The 14,049-nt window shown below is 51.9% G+C and overlaps 5 protein-coding genes across 5 annotated transcripts; 3 read left to right on the top strand and 2 right to left on the bottom strand.

The window, feature by feature from the left end:
- Nucleotides 1-966: 966 nt before the first annotated feature.
- On the bottom strand, nt 967-2,194 carry CTAM01_15382 (uncharacterized protein; the record flags this gene model as incomplete). Its single annotated transcript, XM_060531379.1, has 3 exons — nt 967-1,135; nt 1,191-1,683; nt 1,789-2,194. The coding sequence occupies 3 exons, from the start codon at nt 2,192-2,194 to the stop codon at nt 967-969; spliced, it is 1,068 nt and encodes a 355-aa protein (XP_060374030.1).
- Nucleotides 2,195-3,204: 1,010 nt separating this feature from the next.
- On the bottom strand, nt 3,205-3,540 carry CTAM01_15381 (uncharacterized protein; the record flags this gene model as incomplete). The annotated part of the gene is made up of 1 exon (XM_060531378.1): nt 3,205-3,540. One exon carries the CDS (start codon nt 3,538-3,540, stop codon nt 3,205-3,207), a length of 336 nt encoding a protein of 111 aa, XP_060374029.1.
- Nucleotides 3,541-6,624: 3,084 nt separating this feature from the next.
- CTAM01_15380 (DHHC zinc finger domain-containing protein) lies at nt 6,625-8,401 on the top strand (the record flags this gene model as incomplete). The annotated part of the gene is made up of 4 exons (XM_060531377.1): nt 6,625-6,718; nt 6,910-7,206; nt 7,299-7,708; nt 7,775-8,401. 4 exons carry the CDS (start codon nt 6,625-6,627, stop codon nt 8,399-8,401), a joined length of 1,428 nt encoding a protein of 475 aa, XP_060374028.1.
- Nucleotides 8,402-10,316: 1,915 nt separating this feature from the next.
- Nucleotides 10,317-10,652, top strand: CTAM01_15379 (uncharacterized protein; the record flags this gene model as incomplete). The annotated part of the gene is made up of 1 exon (XM_060531376.1): nt 10,317-10,652. The coding sequence occupies one exon, from the start codon at nt 10,317-10,319 to the stop codon at nt 10,650-10,652; it is 336 nt and encodes a 111-aa protein (XP_060374027.1).
- Nucleotides 10,653-12,793: 2,141 nt separating this feature from the next.
- CTAM01_15378 (uncharacterized protein) lies at nt 12,794-13,845 on the top strand (the record flags this gene model as incomplete). The annotated part of the gene is made up of 2 exons (XM_060531375.1): nt 12,794-12,842; nt 12,938-13,845. The coding sequence occupies 2 exons, from the start codon at nt 12,794-12,796 to the stop codon at nt 13,843-13,845; spliced, it is 957 nt and encodes a 318-aa protein (XP_060374026.1).
- Between the last annotated feature and the right edge of the window lie 204 nt (nt 13,846-14,049).

The following is a 14,049-nucleotide window of genomic DNA, read 5'->3' as shown; positions in this document are numbered from 1 at the left end:
AAGGTAGGTACCGAGCACGTGGAGCAGAAGCAGAACGACACATCCGCCGTGGAATAACCGCCAAAACACGAAAAAGTGATCGCGAAAACGACCAAAACGAAAGCGAGCAATACGACCGAACCTTATTCCTGCAAGCTGTTCTACCCATCTTGTCTCTCGTGCATGTTGCACCGCGGGGTTCCTCGGCGTTCCCGTGATCGTCGAATATTTATCGACATGGAAGCTAGCTCCCGCAGAATAAAGTTGGGTTGGATATCGCAATGTCTGTATGGTGGCCCAGTGGGCTACTGTACATACAAAACAAGCCAAGCTGGCTCTGATGGAGTAAAGTAAGCACATGAACATCGTGTTTGAAGCCAAGCCCACGGGGTAATCCTCCATCCTCCATTCCAGCATTTGCCACCGCTCTGTATTTGACATCTCTGCCCTTCATATTCGCGACTGAAAATTCTGTAGCCGGAAAGAGGCTTGTGAAGCCGGGGTTCGATTGGGCTGTTCGTATTGTAGTCCCTCGAGCATTGGAGGTCCCATCGCGCGGGTTCGACCGCATTGCCTTGGGCAATATTCGTACCAATGCATCCGACTTGGCTACCGAATACTTCGACATGGGTATATTGTGCGTCGAAAGATGTTCGATCACGTTTCAGCTCACATTTAAATATCTGCATCAGACCGCGAGCTCGTTAGTCGCCCTCGCCGACCAAAGCTATGTAACTGGCATTCTAGGTTTGAAAACCCGGCGAGTCTCCGTCCGAGATCTCGCTCTAGAAATCACCGCAGTTTGTCTGCTCCCAATGCCACATGCGTGGGCATGCTCTATGATTTAAGCGTCTCAAACGTATCTAACCAACAGATCCCTTCTTCCTCCAAGCTTCGTAGGCATCTACTCACAAAAGCAGTCTATTAGAGTGCGGTGGAGAGGCCCGGTTTGCAACAAGAGCGATGCTGCGACAGGCAGCAAAATTCTTAGCACATCTCCCACAGAGGACGAGGCAAGACTGTATGCTTCTTCGGACTAGACCGCTTGCCTTGCTCCCGTACCGTCACGTACACCACCCGGCGGGCAGGCTCGCCTGTAGTGACAGAGTGGGATTGTAGACCGTAGTAATCCGAGATGGAATGCGTCAACCATCGCCTGTAGAACACCAAGGTCAATAAACATCGCAAAGAGAAAGGGGGCAGGGCCATACTTGAAAGAAGCACTCTCGTCATCCCCCAACGAGTCAAACACCATCCCGTCATCAACCTTCTCACTCCCCACCTCCCGCCTAGCCTTCTTCCACCCCTTGCCAGCAGAAGCCATCCCCTTCCTGCCGACAAACACGATCTCCTCGTCCTCGCTATCCCCCTCCGCATCGCTCGCCTCGCTCCGCTCCTTCAAGAAACTCCGCACGGGTTCTTCGAGCACACGCACCCAGCCGCGAACGGCGGGCGTCCGCTTTGCAGTATCGCGCAGGTCGCGCGGCACCTCGCCGACAGACAAGCCTGTCGCGGACCCGTCCTTTCGTTGCTGCTTCTTGCGTTGAGCCTGGAGCTTGGCGGTCTTCTCTTCGATGCGTTGGCGGAGACCGGTATCCCAGTACTGGGCGACTTGGTAGGGGACGACTTGGACCGGGTAGGTTGGATGGACTTCCCAGTCGCTTGGGAGGGGCGGTTGAGCGTTTGGTACGCCAATGAGGCGATCTATGAGAGGGGAACAATGTGGTCAGCTATTGAAGATAAAGGATGACAGCGGGGATGTGTTTGTCACTGCAAGGACTCCTGTATCCAAGAGAAGGGAAGGCTCACCATTCTCCCATCGCCGACGCGCCCGGCTCCCCTCGTTCCCCTTCAAAAGCTGTTCCCTTTTCTTCTGACTATCACGCCTGCTCAATGGTCGCCGGATAGGCGTCTGTTGTACAGTCGTCGTCGTTGTCTTCTCGGTGGCAATCGTGACAGCAGCAGAGGCCTTCTTGACCTGCTCATCGAGGTTGATAACCAGCGGCGTTCCCGTGCCGCGGGCAATGGGGCTAACGCTCAGGGACTCGAGGGCGGAGACAGTCCAGGCCTCGATATCGACGGAGCCGGTGGTCGCGCTCTGGGCTGCGACGTGGGCGGCGACCGGAGTCTGGGACTGGGGTGGCGGCGAGGAGACGGTGTTTGGGATCTGGTGGTCGATGGCCTCGGGGGGAGGGACGGCGCTGAAGATTGCCATGTTGGGTGGTCGGGGTGATGATCGCGTGAAGGGATGGCTTTCGGCGGCAGCAGTGGGATCGGGAATTGGATAAGGTAGATGGATGGATGCTGAGAGCGAAACGCGGAGAGGAAGAGCCAGAGGAGAGGTGACGGGAGGTAGGGTTCAGGGCTGCCGATAAGGGGGCGATAAGGGCGGCGATCGCGGGGTGGGTGCTGCAGATAACAGAGAGTTTAGGTGGTTGGGGAGAAGACGGGGCTTTGGTGCTGTGAGGCGTCTATCGCAGGTCTAGGGGCTGTTCCCGAGGCGACGGGTTCTAATAATGCGTAGAGGTCTAATGTAGGTAGATCATATGTGTACGGTGATGGTAGTTGACATGAGGATGAAGTGGGAATGGCATTATCGGGGGAGATGGATGATGGCGACCGGGGTTGGCTTAGCTCCGGGGGGAATGGTGTGCATTGGATGACACACTTGATTTCAAAGCTTCGACCAATCACGATGCGAGCGCAAACCACGTCTTCTCTTTCGGCGTGATTCATGAGAGCGATGCATTGCGGCTCTTGAATCACGTCGACTCATGCCTGCTCATTCAATTCCCTCACACAGATGAATGATCATAGCCAGTTCGAAGGCGAATATTTTCATTGGAAATTGCAATACTCCTGGCGTCAGTGACACTTTCAGGGATTTGCGAGGGGCATAGTGAAGTTGTTTGTAATTGTGCCTCACTCCTTATATCGAGTGAGTAATTACCAAAACGCCGCGAACCATCGTTCTCAGAATCACACTCGCCTATCCCTCATCATCTCACAAGGTTCCCATCTACTCTTATTCTTCTCGTCAATTCCTATCCTTTACTCCTACAAGCTTTCCATTCTGCTAGGTTTCTGTGGCAGCAGCGGGGGGTATCTGTGAATGAATCGCAGTTTGCGAATGTGTTTTGATCGAAGAGTAAAAACTGCCTCAAAAGCTGCTTCTCTCCTTGGTAGGTTCTGGGTACTTTGACTGGATATCCTTGGCCTTGAAGCTTAGTTCATTTGGCAAATATCAAAGTACCAGTCTTGCGCCACGTAAGCCTCGGCTTTGCTGCAAGCGCCAGCCGTGCATGTAGCAAGGGCATGTAGAGACCAGAAGCGGGTATCGAATAGCGGATCCACACAGAAGTAGTAGACGCTGACTTTATTAATGTCGGGTCGGTACCAGTGATTCTCGCTTTGTAGACAGCCCTGCCAGCATTCGGGGAGCTGGTGAAGGGGAAGTGGTCCCCTTGAAAGCTTTTCTTCCTCCTTTGGCCCTCCAATTTCTCCTGCGACTGCAAGAGAGACGCTGGAGAGGATGGCGAAAATGGCAGCGGCAGGCTTCATCTTGGTGGTTGATAGCTGTGTTGTGGAGTAGTGCTTCTTGTGATGTCGTTTGCGTCCAGTGTGCCAAGACGCTTGGGTACAATGCGAGGCTTGACTGATAAGTGATGCTGGATGAGGATGGATGCTTGGTTGATAGAAGAACAGTGAATGAGTGATGAAGTTTGGGAATGACAGATGCTTATAGGTGAGGAATGAAGCTTGAGGAGGCCTGATTCCTGAAAATCAGAGACGTTGTAAGTGGAAGAGTGTCTTCTGTCTAAGTGTCCTATCGTGCTTTTCTGGGAGGTATCGTGCTCTTTATGTATTTGTCCATATCATCTATATCCGCCCTGACGCTCAAGGCCTAGAACCTTAACCGAAAATTACTCATGGTCTCAAAGGTCAAACATTCATGAACCTTGAGAGCTACGCTTATACATGGAGTGTCAAATTCAGGCCAACAATTCGATATCAAGGTTCTCACGCAACCTAAGGCTGGCCTATTGGCCAAGAGGCGCACCGGCCACATAAGGTTTCCCAAGGCCATGGTAACTATGCCGCGAAGCCTCCACCCTGCGTAAATTTCAAGATGGAAAGTCTCCTTTGTCAGTCACGAGTATCGGAATACCATACCTCAGTCAAAATTCGAGCAAATGGGAAGGTGGTCTTGAACGAATCGTGAGGCATGTCCAATCTACTGAGGTTACCACTTTGAGATTACTGCCGACAGATAGGCTTGGTTCCTGCGAAGCTTCGATTTCTCGTCTGCTAGTGTCACTTTCGCCAAAGCTTGTGGGGATTACCACCAAAAGTCCTCGGCGGCAAACGCTGGGCAGTAGGAGATTGGTAACCTGCGAAAGAAACTAGAGCTGCTGAGAGAAAGTGTCGTAGCGGATAAGGAAGCACCTTCTACGCTCTTCCTCCTAGAAAGGGACATTTGGACAAGTCGTTAGACTACCGTATCGCTGGCCGCTGGAAAATGGCAGTGCGCCATCAACACTTGATGTCTTTCGCGCAAGCTGGAGCCCATACCGCTTAATTACTGGGAGATCAACAGGTGCCTTCTTCTACGTGTCGAATAGAATCCCAAAGAGCTCTTAGTAAGGTGGCTACATGCCAGGCCCTTGCCTGCTGAGGAGATGGTTCAAGACGTCCCGATACTTGATTTCCTCTTAAGGTGCCAGAGCTCGCCGTAGTGGGTCCCAATCCCTGACACCTCCTTCTGCCATGTAAGGTGAGGTAAGATACCTCGGCCTACCTATGTATCTTCCTTAATATTGACGTGAAAAGAGCTCCGCCAGTAGTTTCATACTCCAACATAACGCTCAGACCGTTCGCCGCCGCCGAAATACCTCAACCATGCCACGGATGACTGCTCAGAAGCATTCAGTGAACAAGGAAATGAGGTGATCTTAGGCGGAACTAGGAAAAATTATCATATATCTAGCACTGAACATTGAGGGTCTGGTAAAAGAGGAAGTGGGTGTGAAGTCGCCACGCCGTCATTTTCTCCCAACTTTAAGAGGCTTTTTTGCAGGCAGAAAGGTCGTTTGCCCGGTCCGCACCTCTTTCCTAATCCACGATAAAGAGACTCAAACATCAGAAACGGCAAGTCCATTCCAATTCCTCGTCATTTGGCGCAGGCAACTTGTCTTCACTATTACTTGGGTATCTTAACTATTTTGGTGTGCACTTTCCATTTCCCAGTGGCGTCTTGAATACTAAGGTACGAACCCATAAGTGTGCCATTTTCAGCTTGAGGTGTGGAAGGAGTTCGTGAGAACTTTCGATAAGGTAGATGTTCTCATCGTCCTTTTCCTTCTTTCTTGATTGATCCCAAAGCAAGATAGATGACCCTGGAGACTGCCCCCATAAGGTACGCTTAGAAGTGACCTGACCAGGGCGGATTCGAGCAAGTGAGGCAGGCGAGGTCCTGTTACTGACAAGAAGTCCTACAGATCGACGGCATGTGTCTGAGTTCAGGTTTTCCCGTCACCCTTCGGAAAATTTCAAACGTACCACTGCTGTAGGAGTCGGGAAAGCACTGCCCTCTGCCACTCATCATTTGGCGACCCACCTATCCCAATCTAGGTGGAAGGTGGGACGGCGTGGACGGGAGCGGGTCAAACTCTCCTGGCCAATCACAGCAGCTCGTTTTGACCACCAACGGACCTGCCTTCCTTCAGCTACCTTACTTACCAAGTGAGGTGAAGTACCTACATCGCGTGTAGTCGTCGTGTAATGAGAAGGACCGCGGAGTGAAGGCTCTTTCCACTTCCATTTGGAATCTTCGAGTTGTCCACCCAATCGAGCCAATCACTTGCTGTTCTTCGGAACGAAGGTGGACATCAGATTCTTCAGGAAAGTGCAAGTCCAGTGCCATGCCTTGAGGAAAGACACCTTAACAACCGGACTTGCTGTCGGGCAATAATGAGTCTTGTTTTTGAGGCTTATTGCAAGACTTCGGCTTCCTGCCTCTGCAATAAGCCTGATCCTCTGAGATCGCCAGCAGATACCTTCGAAGTTGCACTCACGCATCGTGATTGCTATCATTGCAGGGATTCACAGTGTCCGGTTCCACCCTTTTCGGAGACTTGTGCGGTTTTCGCGTTGAATTAGACAAGAAAATGCCTTCCGCCCTGTCTAGGTAGGTTAGGCATCTTGCTTCCACGGGTCTTGCTTTCCCTGGTCTTGTGAGCTCCAGTTACATTCATCTTGCTCTTGCTCTTCCCAATCCAACCGCCTTCGTTCCTTCCAGTAGTCATCTCTGCCAGTCTGCCAGAGGTACCTAGGAAGGTACCTTATTTTTCTGGTTACGGACGCTTGATGCCGGCATGCTGAAGCATGAGTGGGAGTGGAAAGAACGAAGAATGAAAGGACCTTTGGTAACTATCATTTCAGACCTTAATGCGTCCTTCCTCAAGGCGGGCAAGGTATGTGAAGGGAGTCTGGCAACAAGGGTAAAAGACACGGTTCGCCAGTGATTGCTATTTGTTGCTCATGACGATTCAAGTGTGTTGATAGCTGCTGCAATTCCTGCCATACAGGGAGCACTTCCTTCCTACCGAAGTTTAGTATTCTTTGGGGTACCTTCCGCTCCTCGACATGGCGTTCCTTCCCTCGTTGTCTCTCAACGCCCGTGTCGTCATTGTGGTGCCTCCATGCCTGACGAACCTGCTGGTTCTTGAGAAGGAGGAAGGTACGGGGACTCATGATCAGGCCAGAGAAGGAAGGAAGCCCGCAAAAACTCTCTCGTGGGCGTTCTACTTAATCCCCTTCTCGCCCCGTTCCCCTCTTCTGAACTTCTTCTCTTCTTCGGACCACGAGTAAAGTACGTTGATCACCCCCAAAGGATGAGTTTTCGATCAAACTTTGCTGACTTGACTACAGACGAATCTCAAGTGAACTGCCTTCTCGTCTTTTTTTTCGTCTACTCTTTGTCCTTTCATCAGAACCTGCCGCAATCTGCTCTCCGCCGCCGCCATCTGCTCTCTGCCGCCGCCGCCGCCGCCGCCGCCGCCGCAGCCATGGAATCCGTTGTTGAGACGGTTTCCTCCTCCGCCGCCTGGGTTCTTGGCGTGACCCTGGCCATCGCCAACGCCTCGTTCGCGTGGATCTCCTCGTGGATCCCGGTTTTGTTGGTCTTCGACATGGTCGCGACCTCCTGGCTGGTTTGCCATACTTTGGGTTCGTCCGATATCCATCCCATTCCATTATCATCACATCATCTCATTCCATTATGCTCATCACATCTTCTATCCTTTACTAACCTATGTCAGTCATCCACCACCTCATCCCCGCCGCCCGCGACGTTCCCCTTTGGACCCTCCGCCCGCCCTCGGAGCTTGTCACCGCCTACGCCCTCTTGGGTGTTTACGTCTTCGTCCTCTTTCACACAGCTGGCTGCCTGGTGTCCCTCTGGTGGTATTCGTACCGCATTATACGACGAGGGTACCGGATCCCGAGAGGAGCTGTCACCCGCCGAAAGGTGGTTATGCAGACCCTGGCCGACGCCGACGATTCCCGGTACTGGTTCGACCTGGGGTTCCGACCCAACCTCTGCCTTCGCTGCTCCCGTAACGCCGACTTGGAAGGTGGGGAGGGCCCTGGGTCGATACTGGACCGGATGTACCACGGCACGACGAACAAGGGGGTGGACTTGGGGTGCATCGCGCTCTTTGACCACTATGTAAGTTATCCTCCTTCTCCCTCGTGTTGGCAGAGCTCGGCTAATGATTCTGGTCATCTGATCTAGTGTTGGTGGTTATGGTGTCCGGTCTCCTTGGAGACTCAGAAGCCATACCTGCTCTTTATGGGTTGGGTTGTGGTCTTCCACCTTTACTCTTTGGGGATTCTCTGCTTCTCACTGGCTTCCTTTGGAACCAGGTGGTCGCTGTCCCCAGTTGTCGTGGCTGCCGGAGCCCTTCCCTTCGTATTCCTGTGGGTGAAGAAGGCGCCATTCCGGGGTCAATGGGTTAACCAGGGACTTCGGAACCAGACGCACAAAGAGACGACGGCGTATATCCGGAACCTCCCCCAGCAGGCATGGCCGATGGGGATTGCCGGGCCTAACGGCTTGGAGCATGTGACGGTTGGATTTAACCCGTGGGATCTCGGCGCAATGGGAAACCTGCGCGCGGTGCTAGGCGACAGCATCTGGGAGTGGCCTTTCTTCTGGCGTACCCCTCGCAGGGTGCGTGAATTCGGTGCTCACCCCGATTGGGATCTCCCTTTCGGACCTCGGTGGGGCCAGTTCATGGAAGATCGTGCTCTGGTTGTACCAGTTGGGGGTCTACCGGATGGCATTAGCCTCGCTCCTCTCCCTCCCGCCCTCCGCAACGACATTTCGCGGCGCCGACGCATTTGGAGTTCGGAGGATTAGGCTGGCCGGGGGCCGGCGACTTGAGGTCGGTTACTCGCCTCGTCGCGCCCTGGCACACGGTTGGCGGTCGGTTACGCGCCCCTCCGTGACGGCTTGAGGTCGGATTTACTCGCCTCGCCCAGTCTACTCTCGACAATACATGCAGCCTGCCGTGCAAACAGGCACCAATATGTATTACGCCTTCTCAGGACTGATGATCCTGGCAGGCCTCGCCCATCCATTCGAAATTTCGTTTGGACTTGGAGGATGACAACCTCTTTAAAAAACACGGCCGACAATGTCGCACCTTCACGCTGGTGTCGGCTGTCAGTAGTCGGAATTGCGATCGGGCGATCGAAGACGACGAAGCCAACGCGACGGCGGGTCACTGTTCTGTCATTGGAACACAACCTGCCACCCCTGGGTCTCTCAAACTCTCGACAAGTCACACACTCACACTCACACTCACACTCACACTCACTCTCACTCTCACTCTCAACTTCAACAAACACACATTGTGACTTCGAACTCTTGCCTACCATCAAACATACGCCAGGCATTGTTCACCCCAGGGTTCCTTGCAGTCTCAACACTCTACACTCATCTCATCACTCCGGACCCATTGCACATCTATCATACCATCTGCAATGTGGCTTTGGCACAGGAAGTTTGCACAGCTACCTGCGAGACTGCAATCAACAGAGGCTCATCACCTCGGTAACCAACCTCGGCAATCATCCACACCTTGCCTTGAGGTTCGACCACCACCCTTCGCTCAACAACATTCTCTTTCAACACTGTCTCCACAGACTCTTGACACAACTCATTTCCGACACAATCACGGACATCGGATGATTCATCAGTCGATTGAGACATCAGTTGAGCGACACATCGCTTGAACAACACATCAGTTCAACGGCACATCAGCTGACTGACACATCAGTCAATCAACATGGAGAGCACCTTCGCTTCTCCATCATCAACATCTCTGGACTCCGCTTCAGATCGGCACATGGATGGTTTCTTCCTCATCCACGACTCACTTTGATCCATCTCTGGTCAAGTTTGGTTCTCCATGCACTCGAACCATCTCTCCACATGCTTTCCAAGCAGCAGCAACTCGACCATTTGTCCTCATCCCATTCGTACCAATCGATGACCTTTGGTTGATCCTCCAACATCCTTAAGACGTAACAATCTTGAGACGTAACACTCACACACCACGTCTCTTACCCGAACATTCTCGTTTCTGGGGCAGCAGAAACTCGGCAAACTATTTCGGCAGTTCTCACACTTTTGACTTCAAGCTCTTGGCTCTCTGTTCACTTCCGTGTTCCTGAAGCAGCAGGAACACGACACACTTCTCTCATCCACACTCTCGGCTTGCGACTTGGCACTCGCGAACTCAGCCTTCTTCTTTCATCTCGTTTCTGGGGCAGCAGAAACGCGTCACTCCATTTTGACGCACCACTCCATTTCGGGTCATCACTTCATTCCCTTCACTTCGGTTTCCTTTTCTCTCACCCGCACTCTCAGCTCGCGACTTGGCACTCGTGAACTCAACCTTCTTCTCTCATCTTGTTTCTGGGGCAGCAGAAACGCGTCACTCCACTTTGATGCAACACTCCATTCTGGGTCATCACTTCATTTCACTCAGTTCAGTTTCCTTTGGCAGAGGAATTTGACAACTCATTACCTTTCTTCAACTCTTTCAGCAAATCTTATCTTCACTTCGCGTTTCTGGGGCAGCAGAAACCCGACAACTCACTTTATTCAACATCTCTGAATTTCATTTCACTTTCCTCTGGCGGGAGGAATCAACGCTTCACACATCTTTTTCTCTGGCCATTCCTGGCTACTCTTCACGTTTCTGGAGCAGCAGAACCTGGGCACTTCACTCTGATTCGGCAATTTAGACCGGTTCGGCCTTCACTTCATGTTCCTGGTTATCGGAAGCTTGGCACAAACATATCCTTCAACTTCTTTGGCACTTTCTTGCCTTCACCTCACGTTTCTGGGGCAGCAGAAACTTGGCATCTCGCCTTATTCAACAACTTTGAACTTCACTTCACTTTCCTCTGGCGCGAGGAAACCAGTACTTCACACGGCACTTTCTCCATTTCCGGTACTTCACACTTTCACTCGGCATTTCTGGGGCAGCAGAAATGTTCTCTCCTCACTTCGCTCTCTTGGCAACTTGAGCTCGGAACCCAACACATCAATCATCTTGTTTGGACTTCTCACTTTTCCTTGCTTCCTATTCTTCTTCTGAGACAGCAGAAGCAGACATATGGCTCAACACATCTCATTTTTCACTCCCCGTTCCTCCGGCGACAGGAACCCAACAGACCACACTTTCTCTTCTTTTGCACTCTCCCCATGTGTCTGGGGCAGCAGAAACTCCTCAAGTCACATGACAACGGCCCCTCTGATTCATCTCACTTTCAATGTCACAGGAGCTTGGCACTCCTCGCATATTCAAACCCTTCAAGCAATCTTCTATCTTTCAACTTGCTTTTGAAGCAGCAGAAGCACCACACTTGACCACCCGCCGATCTCTATTCAAAACAGCCAGGCATCTCTCTCATTTCATTCTTGGATCAGCAAGGGTGATACACAACTCGCTCATCCATCTGTTTGGCACTCTTCTCTCGGCTTTTCATCGGCACTTTTGGAGCCGGCTTCATTTGCTGACTCTTGGCGGCTGTCTTCGGGGCCTGCGGCGGACATCCCCCGGCCACCAGGCGGCAAATCGTCAGTCATTCATCATTGTCCACCTTTCTTCTTGATGCGACCTCGCCACTTGGAACCTTCACATCAGAGACGCCTATCGACAAACGGGAAGGGGTCCGGTTGGCGCCGAGCTGAGAAGCGTTCTTCAAAGAACATTCCTTCAATGGGCACTTAAATGCTCAACCATTCTTCTCAGCAGATGGATCAATCGCACGCAACTGGGCGATCTGTTTGTCTTTTTCACACACCCGGGGCGTGAATGCTAGGGCGGTGGAAAGATGTGGCCTACCCGTGCTCACCCAAAGGCTTGTACTTTCGTCACGATCTAACGTTGCAGCTGCTGATCAGCACATGTACCAGAACAACAGATCACGCAGCGCTAGCGTCTTGCTAATTCAGTCACTTGGAGCTTGCAGGCTGCGAGCTCAGAGTTGCAGTCGAGCGTTGTAACGGGACGTTGCAAGCCACCACCAATCAACGCCATAGACACCGGTACTTGAACCAGGATCAAGTACGTCACATCTTGATCGACATTCCATGATGGAAATGTACTGATGTTCCGGCACAGGTAACGACGGTCTCATCGCTTTGCGAGCCAACCAGTATTTGGAGGTCTGCTCATGGTATGGTTTGGAATTACTGACCTGTGCTTCAGCTTCTTGAGTCGAAGTCTGGCCGCGCTTGTGGTTGTGTCGAAGCTCCTACTCGGACGACGCGTAAGGGTTCAACAGAGGCACGAAGATACGTTGCCGTGTCGCATATTGATTGGTTACCGAAAGGTATGTCTCGATTCAATCACTCTGTGCTCCAGCTTGACCACTGACCACAAGTCTTCGTCCAGTTCCCAGACAACTACCAAGTCCAGACAGAATGCCGACTTTGAGGGACAAAATAGGGCATTGGTGGAAAGGGATATCTTGATCGGCTTGGGAAAGCTAGAGGATCGTTTCAGTGCAGTGGGATCCGCTACACGGAGGATTATCTAGAAGGCAAGGGGAGATGGCCAAGGGATGGAGCGCGGAACACCAGGGCATACTTGAGGCGGAAGCCCTTCAGGACACGTGCATTTGGAGGCGATGAGCGATGCCATACATGTTAGAAGCAACGCGTTCAGACCTGTCGTTTGACAAGCAACCTCCGATAGGCGATTGTCAGCGGTCTCTTGAGCTCCTACCTATGATGACTTCGGTGTTTTCGCAGGACCAACGCAGGAATTTAGGTTTTGTTTCCACGCGCACATGTTTTCAAGTGTTGTAGTTCCTCTTTGTTGGAAGTCGATGCCAGGAGCATCTCGCCTACGGATCGCCGAGGTAAAAAAACGTTTAACAAAGAAGACGAACGTTGCAGAAATTCAACTCGGCTGGGATCACAGTTATACCAAGCTTGCAAATTGATCGACAGCATCAGGATGAACGGCTTCGCCACGTACGTCGTGGTGTCTCCTGGTGGTTGAGGCAAAGGAAGCGGCCCCGCTTTGGGGGGAAAAAACGGCAACGCATCGTTGCCCGTCCGGGCCCGGGCGGACAAAGAAGCTATTCAGGTTGTGGTGAGCTTCGCTGTGAATAGCTTCTTTGTTTGTTGTGAACACAGTCAAAATCAAAGGCTTGATCATTCTCGGGTATCGCGTCTGATTTAAACATCTCAAATCTGTAGATAAAGCTGCCCACCTCTGATTCTAAGATGATGGCCGCTCATGAGGGCGAAAAGTTTGTTCCGTGCCAAGTCAATTGTTCGTTTCTCTGCATAACACACTGAACAGATTTTCTCGAGTTAGGATGACCTGCCTTCAATCTCTACCCCCCGAGACTATCTTGCAAATCGCAGCTTGTTCAGACCTCAGTTTCTCATGCCTTCGCCATCTCCGACTCACCTGTCGCGGCCTTGCCGTATATATCGCACCGCTCTTGTACCGCAAAGCTGTTCGGGACCACGCTGTTCTCCTGCGACTGGTGCGGAACGACCAAAGCGATATCATTCTGCGGGTTTTGAAAAGCCAGATCAGGCCAGATTGTGTTGCACCTCAACACTACCTAGATAGCTGCCTCCACGACGCCCTTCTGGGAGGTCACCTCAAGGCTGCCGACGTCCTTTTCGGTAATGGAGCTGAACCTGTCTTTAGTATCGACGTTGCAAATCGCTCAGAGCATCGTGAGACCAGGGATTGGCTTCAAGTCCATGATGCAACGGGACTCGGGTCTCTCGCACTTGCAGCGAGAAGCCGCTATCACATGACGTTCTGGTATAAGGATTTTGAGCCTTACACATCCGAGGAAGAGTTCTGGATCTATAAGAAGAAGGCGATGAAGACTATCTTAGAGAAACTCAGATCCCATTTTGGTCGGGATTCAGATCAGTATGGATTGAAGATATCGGAGGCCCATTATTTGAGAGATGAACACGAGGATGGGAAGAAGGAACCGATGCTTCGACATCCGAAATACGCCAGAGAGCTTGACATGGCCCTCGCCGAGGCTGCAACTGCAGACGGGCACTCTATCGAACTGATGGACTTCCTATTCGGGTGTGGAGCAACTGTCACCTGCGAACTCACACCGCAACTTGCTGGGCATGCCTGGCACAATGCCCTGAACGAGGAAATTCCGGCTCTTTTCGAGGCCAAAGTGGATCTGCTCCTGCGTCATGGCGTCGACCCGACGAGTGTTTGGACCTGGGAGGGTATGCGGACACCGATACAGTTTTTCCTCCGCAAGTTATACCGAAATTTTCAATAAGTCAACATACCCACTTCCTGGCACCCCCCTGTTTCTGGCACCCACAAAAACGCGAAAATCCACCACAACCCAATGCCCACCCCCAACCTCCTTTTATCACAACATTTTCAATTCGCGTCCAAATGGGCTCATCTTTTGCACATGTCTTCTTCTATATATAATGCCTCAATATACCGAAGATCAGCTTCGTCAGGCTCTCGAGGA

The sequence above is a fragment of the Colletotrichum tamarilloi genome (assembly GCF_030869305.1).
Source record: "Colletotrichum tamarilloi strain Tom-12 chromosome Unknown Scaffold_160.1, whole genome shotgun sequence".
In the NCBI taxonomy this organism is placed as follows: domain Eukaryota; kingdom Fungi; phylum Ascomycota; class Sordariomycetes; order Glomerellales; family Glomerellaceae; genus Colletotrichum; species Colletotrichum tamarilloi.
This window is presented reverse-complemented; position numbering and strand designations above follow the sequence as displayed.